Source organism: Corvus moneduloides, chromosome 8, assembly GCF_009650955.1.
Source record: "Corvus moneduloides isolate bCorMon1 chromosome 8, bCorMon1.pri, whole genome shotgun sequence".
NCBI lineage: Eukaryota > Metazoa > Chordata > Aves > Passeriformes > Corvidae > Corvus > Corvus moneduloides.
The window spans coordinates 20084448-20097464 of NC_045483.1; the positions used below are offsets into that span (position 1 = coordinate 20084448).

Genomic DNA, 13017 nt, shown 5'->3' on the forward strand with positions numbered 1-13017 from the left:
GGAAGAGGCACAAATCACAGCTTGACCAATAGGGAGGGAAAGAGGACTATAAAACAGAAAATCAATTTAATACTCAGTGGGTGTTTGCAGCGTGCTCACCCTTCCTTCAAATTGCCAAAGGAAAGATTAATTAAAGTTATATTGAGCAGCAAAAATGATGAAGGGGGTGAGATGGGGCTTGTGTAGTTCAGCTATCTCCATAATTAATTGATGAAAGCATCCTTGGATTTCATTACCCAGAACTTTGTCATCTCCTGCTCTTAAAGGGCAGCTGAAGCAATGCTGGATTTCCAAGACAGCATTGCTGCCTTGCAGGTTGAGCTAACAAGGGTCACTTCATAGGCACTTGGGGAAAGAGCTTCCTCTGTCAAATAATGCCACTGTGCTATTTATAGGTCTTATCACTTAGGATCAGGCCACAAAATCCTTTTCTCTGGTTATGGCTTTGTTTCCTGGTTCCCACTTCTAGTAGGGTTGAGAGATGTATGTGCACTGTGGGGTTCAGGCATTGGCAGGGAATGGAGATAGCTGGTTCTTAGGTCTCTTGTCTCTGTCTGCTGCCTTCATTTAACCAGAATAACTTTAGAGCAGGGTGTGACAAAAGCTGTTGGAGCATCATGGCTCCATGGAATGGACAGAATCCAGGAAGGATACCTGTGTCCCTCAGGCAGCAGAAGGGGGCCAGAGTTGCCTGGTCAGGACAGCCAAATGAGTTGCTGAGGTCGGTTTCACTTGCAAGGGAAAGAGGTCTCCAAGTGAGTTTACCTGCTTTTGGGGTGGCTTTGAGGATGTTTGCCTGTCTGTGTTGAGGGGTAGAGATCAAACTACATGTGTTTGTGAGTCCATGATAGCTTCTCCCTAAAGTCTGTTTCCTGCCTACACAAAAAATGTGGCCAAGAGGCACTCTACAGACTGTCTACAGCTTTCAGGGAGACAAATTCAGAGATGCACAGCCAGATCCCTTTCTCATGTTAGCATTGCCATGGAACTTGCCTTGTCACCTAGAGCAGTAAACAGAGTGTTATGAAGCTCCCACAGTTTAATTTACTTCCTATGGAAACAGGAGGGGTTAAGCCAGTTGCTTGGGTTTTGCACCCCACATTACAGGGAGCAGCTTCTTAGAGCTCTGAGGTGCTCTGAGGTACTGGGCAGCAGACATCCATCCCTGGCAGCACTCTCTATGAAGGTGCAGCTGTTTAACCATTTCAGGGCCCATAGAGGGAGCTGCTTTGCTGCTTGTGGCATGGATTTCCAGCTGCTTGTGGCATGGATTTCCAGCTGCCTGGCATGACTTTCCAGCTCTGTGTGTTCACATGTGCCCTCCTGCACTGCTCATTTTACCGGGAATGGGTTCACAGATTATTGGATTGGCGTGACTACCGTGTTGAAGTGGAAAAGACAAAGACCTTGAGTGAGGAAGTAACCAGCAGCAGGAGAGTTGTAAATTTTAAAATGAAAATACCTTTCTCCTAACCTGATTCTGGCAAGCTCTATTGCTCGGTTCCTGGTTAAAATAACAGTATTCAGTCCAGGGACAGCAAAGCTGGGCATTGTGTAGGCTCACATGCATGTTTGCAGTTTTGACCAAACTCAAGCCCAAAGTATTTCTTTGTTGTCACCTTCCGGGATAGGAAATCTACTGAATATGAATCAGGACTTCTGGCCTAATTATGTCTCCTGCAGATCAGTTCCCAAGAGACAGTGCTTTGGGAGCACTACACATGATAATTTAGGCAGTTTAGGTTTCTGCAGAAGTCTGAACAGGGATTTGGACTCTGATTTCCAGGAGATTTTGATGTTTTTGAACTATTTGTTGCCGTTTAGAAGCAGACCATGTTCGTAGACATTCCTACACAAACTGAGAGGAATTTCTGAAACAAAATTTGTTCCCTGGACTGGGGAACTTCCCACTGAAGATAGAATCCCCAAGTCCCTATTGCCAGGAAACCCCACTGATGCCAGACCCCAGCTCTGACTCCAAACACCCTTGCTGAGTGGAGCCGGTTACCACCAGAGCCTCCACAGCAGCTTATTCCCAAAGCTGGCCAGTGGGAAACTTCTGATCATTCCTACTGATCTGGATGAAAACATAATGGATGAATGCGGCAGTTTTGATGCTTTTTGTTTACTTGTTGCTTGTTTCCCATCTTCCTTTGTCTTGAGTGTTCAATGCTCACAATCTGGCCCTATTTCCAAGTTGTTGGTCTGAAATTTTTTTCTCTCTCTTCTTTCAGTGGTTTCTGTCTTACTTTGAGGCTTTGCTCTCCCTCTGACACAGTTGTTACTTTGCCGAGGAATGTATTGAGTTTTTTCTCTAAGGTATAAATCTTAGCATACTTCAGAATATTGTTCTGCTGGTTCCTGTGCCAGCAGGAGGTTCAGCAACACGCCTACCTTCCTGCGAGGAAAGAAATATGGAGGTGCCGGGAACACTCTTTGATCTGTTGATTTATTTTCTTATTGTGAGACTGCAAAGTGTTAGCCCTAATGAGAGCATGGCCAGCCCTGAAAATTAAATCTCCCAGCACTCAGACCTGTCAGCTTGGGAAGCATTCAGCACAGGCTCAAAAATAACTTGGTGTGTTTTTGCTAGTGCATGAGGAGTTGTACTGCTGTTTGCCAGGAGGTGGGATGTGTTTCTGTGTCCACATATGCCCAGCACCCCTTGCCAGGTGCTCCTGTTGCTCAGGTGGGAGGGACATGGTTTTTCTCTTGTACTATTTGGGTGTGGTACACTCAACTCCAGAACAAAAGGAACTAATTGGTGCCCTAGGACTTTTCCGTAATGTAGGTGATGGAGAGCAGAGATGTGGGTGGGGGTAGAGACCGTGCCTTAGAAATGTGCCGTGATTGATCTCGTGGGTGGGTTCAGAGCATCCTACGTTTGCACTGTGAGGCACAAACAGAGGGTGTGGCTCACCACTTGGGTGACATAGCTGAGTTAGTGTCTGGCAGGCTGTATCAGTTGCCTGCCCATGATGCTCATGGAATTGGAGATGTCAAGGTTAATTGTGCGAGCACTTCTTCCTCGTGTGTTTTGTACTGGCATGAGTCATGAGGCACCTCTGCTTGGGAAGCCGGCTCTTATCTACACACGGGGGTTGTGAACACTAGTGATAACTGAGTTGTGAGTATTGATGAAACAAATCTGAGGCACCTACTTGGGTTCGCATTGCTCTTTGTTTAACCTGCCCATTGCTATATTGCCCTGTGGGACACCTGCTCAAAAAGAGCAGCAAAACTGTGTTAAAGCTCTGCTAGAAGGACTGAAATGAAATCTGTCAGTGTGAGCTGTGCCAGCTAGCTGTGAATTCAGACAAGACCCTGGAGCTGGTGACATACACAGGTTAGTGTGACTCCATAGAAAAATTGGCCCCTTTGACTCAAATTGGAAGACACAGTCCTCAATCTAGGTTCAGATCCTGTTCATCACTTAAAACCTGCCATTTCTTAATAAAAGCTTCAGATGATGAGTCTATATTTGAGGTGGAGTGGGATGGAGGGAGCTTTGCCTTGGAGGCAGGCAAGGTATACATGTTTCCAAAGTCTCTCAGTCAGTCTCTGTCACAGCTGGTTCTGATCAGTGCTAGAGGGAGAATTTTAGTGGTCTTCCATAGCGTGCAGAGGGTGACTGCTTTGCTGATCCCTGTTCATCAGGATAAACCTATGGCCTATACTGATGCTGGAATAGGGGCTTCCTGGCAGGAGTTTGTGGCAGGCAAATGAATGAAAGGTTTGCTCCAGCATGGGGGCTGAAGATCAGTTCAAATACCGACACTTGATGTTTCTCAAGTATGGAGTTATATTCTTCTTCTGCCAGCTCAAGTGGCTCATGTTCTTGTAGAAGCTTGGAGCTGACTGTGGTGAGGGTGAAGGATACCCATCCCCAGGAATTTGTCTTGAAGTGTTAGAGATCAGCCTGGTTTTAACGAGTTGCAACAGTACATTTTGGTTTGAGATGTATATTTAGGAACAGTGTTATTTAGTTTTCTTTCTGAATACCATAAGCTTCTTTTGGTGATCTATTCTTTTCCTTAGTTGTCTTTGAGGGAGAGAAAAAAACCCAGAAAGTATAAGATTTTTCTTAAAAAGCCTGGATGACACACGCTTTTCATGGAAAATGAAAGTTTTAAACAGTTGTGAACACTTCTGAATTGAGTTTTCATGAGAGATAGCAAAATTATTTTTCTCCCCTGAAATAAGACTGTGCTGCTCAGAACCAGGAAAAGGAGAAAATGCAAGTGGGGAATAGGAGACGGACAGCCTTAGGGGGAAAAAGCAGGTTGGAGGTGATTCTCAGGGAAGAGTGGTGAAGTTTTTAGAAAGAAGACACTTTGTGCTGTCACATTGCTGGCGACTCCCCAGAATGTTACTGTGGAAAATGAGAACTGTGAGGACATTGATGGGTTTAGGCCCTGGTTGTGGGGGAAGCACCTGGGAAAACTGTTGAGCTTGTCCTCTGCCCAGAAGGAGGTGTTTTCCTTCCCTGTGCCACCTGCCACACTTTCCTGGTGTCGTGGCACCTCTGTGCTCAGAGCACAATTCGGACGTCAGCATGTAGACTGTTTTCCTGTGGGAGAAATGTGCTGAAAACGCAGACAGCTTGCCAGGCTGCTTTTTTCTTTTTGGTGCTGAATTTGTTTGTTTAACACAGTCATCCTTCCCCTTTGCCCAGCAGACAAATGCTGTCTGGTTGCATATGCTGGGGGGTGGTGAGGTTTGAGGTTCAGCATTCAGGTGGTTGGTGCAGGCTACCAGTCCAGTAGAGAAGCAAAGTCTCTCATGTTGGCTCCATCAAGCTCAATAAGAGCTGCTCTATTCTTACTATCCAGAGCGATTAATGCATTTTCTCAAAGAAAAGCTGGCATGCTGTTGCACTGTGTGTTAAGAGTTTGCACCTGGGTGTACGCTACAGAGCTCTGCCAAGAGAAACTCTGGATTCCGAGCTTGTTAGCCTGCTGTTTGGAGATTTAAATTATTTGTTTGTTTCTTTATTTTTCTTTTTTTTTGGAAATCTTCCCACATTAAATTAAAAAGGAGAACTTAGTAAAAGAAATCAGAAGGGATGATTTGAGATGCTTCATTTGCCAGCAGTCTCTGAACTTGTGACCCTTTAAAATAAAGTACTTGGGCTTTCCTGTGGGACGGCTCCCTCTGGGTGAAGGCAGGCTTTCAGGCTTGCATGTCTTTAGGAAGGAGCCTTTGACAGCACAGGAGAAGTTGCAGTGTAGCATTCTCTGCCGGGACTTCCAGCAACGAAAATTGTTCAGCTGGTTGGGGACTGTGATAAATCACAGTTCCCCTGGAGCATGCTGGGACTGCAGAGAGCTGGAAATAAATGCTAGGAAAATTCTGCTTTTGTAGTGGGCTATCTTTCAGGATGATGTATGGCTTTGTAACAGAAAGAGATCCCTTTGCTAGAGCTGGGAGAAAACTGCTGCCTTCCATTGGGAAGGAAAATATAACAATTCTGTTGGTGTAAATTCATGCTGCAGGCTTGCCCTGAAAGCTGGGTTTTTGCATGGGCTACCTTAGCCTGCGAAACAGACTGTGTGGTACTAATGGAGAGCAGCCACTGAGAGCCCACAGTGGTGGCAATTAGTTGGGACAGTAGGTTTGACAAGAGGGTAGGGAATAGTGGTGGTAGATGGCCAGTATAGTAATGACTTACCAAGCTTGCATCTCTGCCTCTTGACTGCCACATTGTTCTGGGCAAGTAATTTCTGTGGATGGGTAAAATGTCATCTCCTCAAACTACAGCCACAGAAACCTATGTCACTGCTTTCTTCCACTTTCATCCCAATCAGCTTGGGATGTTTGGCTGTAGTGGTAGACTTGTTACCTGGTGGGGATCTGCCAGTGTTTTGGGTTCTTCTCTATTCTGAGTGACAGCTTAGATTGCCCAGAAGTTGGGGAGAGCCTGAGTTCTCTGTTTGTATAGCAAATGGAGGTTCTGCCCTAGTTATAACTGATATCAGTCTGTGTATAGGTTTGTCTGCACTAACTATGTTCTCTTCTGGAACTGGGTTTTGGCAGCACTTTTAAGAAGACCCAGCCAAAAAGCTTGAGCCAGCCTCTCTTGAGGCTGCCATGGCCAGGCAAACAGGGGGGACAGCTTTGTCCCAGGGAAAGGGAGGAGCAGTAGAGTCACCCTCTGCTCATGCCAGGGCTCTGCTGCTTGTAGCAGGCAGTAGCAAGCAAAGATTTCTTGCCATGCCCACATCCCAGAACAGTGACATTGGCAAATTCTATGGTACTGACTGAGCTGCTGAGATGCAGAATAGAGGAATCAAGTGTTGCATCAGGACCAGGACCATGTTGTGTCAGAGAAAACTCTGAGTTAACCTTTCTTAATTCAATTGCCACAGATCTGATTGCAGGTTTCTGATATTCAGGCAAAGGTCCATATTTCATTTGGTCTTCGTAGTAAAAGTGAGATGATTGGTAAAGCACATTGGTTTCTCAGGCCTAATGTGTTTTGATCAGTGATGTTCCCAGTATAGCAGCAGGATGTTTTTTCCCCTCAAGTAATGTAAATGTTGACTTAACAAGAGAAGTAAAAAGCAATTTCATCCAATCTGACCACTGTTGCAGACAGTGCCTTAGCATTGTTCCTTGTCTGTCTGACCGATTTCTCTTCAGCTGTATCATTAATTAATTTGCTCTATTTTTTCTTATTTTTTATCAGCCTATACAGGCTTCTTGTATGAGTTTTAAGAACTCTGTTTGTAATCTGTTTATCTCTGAAAGATCTGCTAGGCTTGGTCAACTGCCTCACTGCCTGTGTTTATTTTGTTCAGATTCTCAAAGTGGTAACTATACACTGTGCAGCATCAACTCAGCCAGGATACTCCAGGGGTATAATTTTTTCCACTCAGATGATTTCTAGTCTGTTTCTCTGAGCTGTGAATATCAAGTGGTCAGTTTGTTTACCTTATTTTGGTGACGTCTGACTGAAATTCAAAGATTTCTACAAAATTTAAAACTCTGCAAACGTAAATCTAGGGAACTGATCCACAAGGGGACACATACCTGGTGTTTCTCTAGCAAAGTGGAAATGGTAGGCTGGCTCTCAGGCTGGATTGAGACCAATGCAGTGTGTCTGGATGAGTGAGGTCCTGAAGCCTGCAGCCTTTAGCTATACACTCCTGAGCCTGAGTGCTTCACTGCTGTGCTCTAGTCTTACACACATTGTTAGGCTGGGGATGGTGCAGGTGCAACATCTCAGTAAGGACCTGAGCTGTGACTTATCTAGTTCCTTCACAGGAAATAGGACAATGCTGGTGGTTGCCTCTTGTAGGCTTTAACGTTCACCTGGTTGAGTCACACCTATATGAATGAGTGGCACAAGGAATCCCAGCTAATCATCTCATTTTGGTGGATCTATGCTGTGACTTAATGTAAGTGCTGTCACTTGGCCTCCACTGATGTTCACTGTTTGTACTTTCAGAACTGCAGCAGCCTTTGACCTTTTTCTGGTCCATTAAGTCATTGCCTTTTAGATGTGATGCAAGCCAGATGGGAACTGTACTTTTCTTCCAAAATAAAAAACTAAACTAATTGCACTTTGTTTCTCTCCAGCTGCCTTTTGGGGAGATATCGCTTTAGATGAAGATGATCTGAAGTTGTTTCAAATAGACAGAGCTGTTGACTTAACAAAGCACTCAGATGGCAACGCAAGACACACTTCAGGTAAGGGCAGCCCTGGGGTGGTGGTGCCTTCTTTCACCTGGTTTTGTCCTTAGGGAAGGAGCACTTCCATTTCACTCGTGATGCTGTTCCCACAGCCAGGGCAGCGCATGCAGGGCTTAGTTATGGCACTGAGGGTGGGATCCAATTCTGAACTTTGTTAAATAAAAAACAAGTCGCAATTTGATGTAGCCAAATCCTATCTTGTCTGAGGGAGATTTTCAGATTTACGTCACTGGTCTCTTTCTATGAGGAAATACCTTTTTGCCAAGTTGGAAGGAAATGTGTTTGAGTTTGGGCCACTCAGTTTGGCAGGAGTTCTGGCTCTTACTGTGCTCCTTTTTCTTTCACTGTATGATCTTAATGGAATAACACATTTTTTCGGCTGTCTACCGAGTAAAACCTGCTGCAGTCTTGCATATAGTCTGCCCTAGAGGTGATATTATAATCGAAATAGGTTAACAATTGTGTTGATTTTCTGTGAATTGTGTGCTCATTTTCTCCCCCTATGCAACTCTAATGTATGCTCAGTCTCATGCCAAAGCAAAGGTGTTTCTTAACTCAGGAGCTCTGACTGCACTCCAGCTCTAACAGTCTCTGAAACACTCTGCAGCTGGTTCAGAGGGCTCCCCGCAGTATTTTTCCCTCTACTTCACTGTATGCTGCAAGAGAGAAATTGCTGGAAGTCTGAGCTCTGAGACATACCAGAGGGACTGGAGACAGAGCAGGTCAGAACAAACTTCTTCTGTTTTTCTTTGCTGCTCTGCTTCTAGTTTAGCAAGTAGGGTGAGAGGTTGGGTAGAGGCAAAAATCACTGAAATTGTATATTCACCTGACCCCTGTGCAATTCAGCTCATATATCATTTGAAAGCATTGGTGGCTGGATCTCTTTCCTTGTAACTGTCTAACTTTGGCTTCAGAGCATCTAAGCGCCGTGTAGGTCTGGTTCTGGGGAATGAGTGGTCCAGTTTCCTATTGGGATGAGTCTGAAAGGTGACGCATCCAACATTTTTGTTGGCGTATTTAATTGTCACTCTAACTGAAATTCTGGATAGAGAAGGGCTGTCCAGTTCTTCAGATTATGGGTAGCTCCCTGGAAAGGCCATTGTCCTGCATTGCCATGTCACTTAGCCCTTTCATATCGTGTTTTTGGCTGTCACACATTCTTATGTGATAGGTTATTAGGAGCAGAAGATATATCAGAAAATGAAGACTAAGTGGGACAGGCAGCATTCTCTTTCACATCCCTTTGTCAGTTCCTGAAGCTAGATGAGGAGACTACTGGGAAAGCAAAGTCATATGATGTTTGAATGTATCAGTTTTTCTTCTGGTAACTTTTTTAGTTGTCATGTCTAGCACATTTCTTTCACTTGGCACTGGTGCCAGACCCATGCCATCTGGAAAATGAACTGGGTTTTATAACTCACATCTGTATCAGGTAATGCAGGCACTGGTCTCTTACAGCCATGGCTTATGTGGTGTGGTTGGACCAGTCTCTTCTTTGCACTTTTTACTGGTGCATCATACAACGCTTTGCCTTAGGTGGAGACGTCACCTCACTTACCCTTGTCCTCATCTCTGGCAGGTTTCATTTGTACCCCTGGGAGTGCAGCTGACAAATGGGCAGCCCCCGTGACTGTGATGCTTTCTGCAGAGTACACACTGAGGGATCTCTATGGTCACCTGCCCTGGGAGGGGCTCTCTGCAGGGGCAGGAAGGGTTGATTCTTCTCTTGTGGGGCTTGCTTGACACTCATGTGAATTGTAGGAGAATGGTCTACTTCAGCATGGTGGGGACTGGGCTCCGTTCTTCCCTGGGAGAAAATCCTACTCCCTGCTTTATTTCCAGTGGGAAGAATGCAACCTCTGTACAGAAACAGCCTAAGACCTTTTTTGAATGGAACGCCTTGAATTATAACATTTCAGAGTTTCCTAAAGCTGTTAATCGGATTAGTTGTATAGTGGAGGAAGTACTTAATATGTATATACAGACACACAGGCTCTTCGTATCTGGGAGCTGCAGTTCTGAACGTGTTACTAGGCCAGGCATTCTTCTTGCCTGGTGTTGTTCCCTTATTCCCAGAAAATGCTGTTCAACTGGGAGGAGAAGTGAAAATTGTGCCATTTGACACTGCTGGGCTGTTTTTAGGTGTACACCCTAATAGCTCGTGTGGAGCATCTGCAGCTGTCAGGCTCTGAAGGAAGAATGAGGTTCCCATGTACTTAGGAGTGATGGGACATGTCCTCTGGATCCAACGACATTGTACTGCTTTAGGGAAAGCTTTGCCTTGGCTGGCAAGCACAGAGACTGTCAGATGTTTCAAGTTTTCCCCTTCTTCACCCTCTTCCAGTCATTGTCTAGAAAATAGCTAGGTACTTCTCTAGGTCCTTGAGAGAGAGGGGCAGGGAATCTGAGAACTGTTTGGATTCTGCCACAGATCTCTGTCCTGAGCTTAATTTCACAGCATGAGTGTGCTCCAGGTGTGTTTTCTCCATTAATTTCCTGCTTGCAGAAATGCCACGGTCATTTTTCAGAATCGGAAAATTTGTGATCCTGCTTGAGTGGGATGCCTTGAAGTTCAGTGTTTCAAAGCACTTTCTCAACAAATACTGGAGTTAGTGTTTTATTCCTAGTATCTGAAAGCAATGGACCAAGTAGCATTGTCTCCTTGGTGAAGTCACAGAGCAGGGTCATGGTTCCTTCCCTCTGAGAAATGCTGGCTCAGAGCTCTCTGGCAATCCCCTCAAAACCTGCTCATGTGGATTTTAGGGGTGGCTGTCTCCTTGGTACCTTACTTCAGTGCTCCAGCAATGATGTTCCTCTTTGGCTTTGTCTGGATGTCTCTGTCCAGTATACCCAGATTTTTTTGTGTGAGTGGTCACACTGGGATTTGACATTACACAGGGAATTCCATCACTTGTGTTAAGTACTTAAAGGCTTCTGGAGTGCAGCATAGACCTGATAGTCCTTATTCATGAGAGCAGCCTCATCTGCTCCAAAGGAGCTTCCTTCCTAAAAATTTATCAGGAAGAGTACAGGTCAAGCATCTGAATACTGCAGTAGGTTTTGCAATAGCATCTTGTGTGCAAATGTCCTTCTCTGGTGCAATTATACAAGTGGGGTTTTCTTCAGGCGCTGTTGAGGGAAAGGCAGGCATGCTGGTGGTCTACGACTAAGTGAAGCCCATTTAATGCAAGCAGTTGTTAGATGTCTGCATGTTGATCTCTGTTGACTTGGTTAAAGCTCTGAGCTGTGTGAGTTAGTAGAGGGGATTTGCATGCAGTGCAGACTAACTGTGAGTGAATGCCAGGAGGTGTGCTCTTCTAAGAGGGCTCAGAGCTACCAACTAGTTAATTTCTTGTCAAGACTCTTTCATGATTTCCCTGAAGGTTTTTTCCAAAGTGCTGTCCTCCAACCCAGTTTTAGATTGTGATCGTTACATGACTTCTGGGCTCCTTTCCACCGGTCTCTCAACCTCAGCTCTGTTTTACCTGAAATGTAGTTTTACTCTCATCAGATCTGGGAAAAGAGCTGTTTAAAGTGGAACATTTGACCTTTCTTTGAGTTGAGATAAGATTTTCGTAATTTTCTAAACCAGGAATTTTTTTTTCCCCTCATGGGCTGTTCTCCTTTGAACCTAAGTCCTAAACCAGAGACTTGCTTGTGATCTTTTTGTTTGTTGCTTTGCAGACCAAACTGTCCTCCACATCACCTGCTCATCCTGCTATCACCATCTGTAATACCATATAAAATCTGCCAAACAAGGAATTTCTCCTCTTCCTTAAAAATATTTTGCAGCTAGAAGAAGGGACAAACAATGAGGCATATTGTTAAAATGAAGGTTTTAGCTGCCTCTCGGCTTCTGTGGGATCAAGTTTAGATGTTACGTTTACTATGAAAATCAGGTGTTCTCATGCAGTGGTGTTGAAATGGATTCCCTTAGGATTTGGACCTGTAGAGAGACAATAATGGTTCAAAACATAATGAAATGAATCCGGTACCTGGAGATCTGCCAGTGAGTGCTGTCTCAGCAAGCCCGTGCATCGCCAACTCCTAATCACTTTGATGAAAGATTTTTCAAAAAGCTTGCAGTTTTGAAAAGTTTCTCATAGATTTTTTTTTTTAAAGCCTAGTGAAAATACTTGCTTTTACAGTGTAATTTTAGTTTAGAAGAAATTTGAAAGATTTGAGGATTCATCTGCTGCAATGGGAAAAAAAGAGATCCACAGGTGGGCTGGGAAATTGTACAGTGTTACCTGTCTTTTGGACACAAATGAGTCCGCTGGTGCAAGGTGATTATCTGATGAAGCACTAGCCACAGAGGAAGAAGACCTTATTTCTTGCCATGCCTCTGAGAGGTTTGTGCCTGTTTAATACTATCTGGCTTAATTTTTTATGGGCATTTTTGGGATTATGAGGACTTTTCTGATACATTATCCCTCTTCCTGATTTTTCTATCATCGCGCGAGTTTCTGGTTCAGAAAGGCACCTCTGTGAGTAAGAAGGGTAAGTTTGTCTCTTCAGAGTTTGGCAGCAGCAGATCAGAAGCCAAGGGAGTCTGGCTGCCCTCACTGATGCCTTGCTGTGCTGGGCTTGCTGCTAAGAAGCCGACTCCATATCCCACTGTCACCAAGAATGCTTTTCAAGAACAGTCAAAACAAGTTTTCTTTACCTCTCATCCTGAGAGATTTTTGGGGTCATGGCTTGAAAGCCTTGATGAGCCTTTCACACTGCCACAAATGACTGGCACCTTTTCTAGCTAGAGTATGCTTCAGATAACAGTGCAGCTGGGAGAGGGATATATTTGAACCCAGGCTTTCTACTGAATCAGGGGAGACAGAGGCTGCTGTGAGTGACTGGAGTCCCTGACAGCAAATCCATGCAAGTAATTCTCTGACAAATGAGGCAGACAGGAGTTCTGCATTAAACCTTGTCTTAATAAGAGCAGGGAGCTGGTTCGTTGGCAGCAGCTCTGTTGTTCTTGAGTGTGCTGTGAAAAACACAGGCAGCTACTCTGCTGCTTCACCACATCTGCACAAGGGTCCATCTGCAACAGGATGCTTTGCTTTTTCTTGTTTTAAGATGCTCATGGTCGCTGTCTCTGGTTGCATTCTTGAGGAAAGGCATTGATTCGCATGTGAGCTGGGTTTACTTGCCGGACAGGTCGATGAAGTGCAGCTCTCCTGCTAGGAGTTATGCTGCTTAGCTTCAGGCTAGAGAGCAAGACTTCTCTGGTGGAATACTTAAGGTACTAGTGGCAGCCACGAGCACGGTTTCTGCTGTTTCACTTTGTGAGAGGTTCCTCAGTGTAGGGGCTGTGGCCAGTAG

At 44.8% G+C, this 13017-nt stretch overlaps 1 protein-coding gene across 1 annotated transcript in view; it reads left to right on the forward strand.

The window, feature by feature from the left end:
• Positions 1 to 13017, forward strand: part of TLL2 (tolloid like 2) — an 85926-nt gene that overhangs the window by 24117 nt on the left and 48792 nt on the right. Inside the window, exon 2 of the mRNA XM_032116854.1 lies at positions 7582 to 7692. Within this exon, the coding sequence (XP_031972745.1) occupies positions 7582 to 7692 (111 nt within the window). The remainder of the gene's footprint in view (positions 1 to 7581; positions 7693 to 13017) is intronic.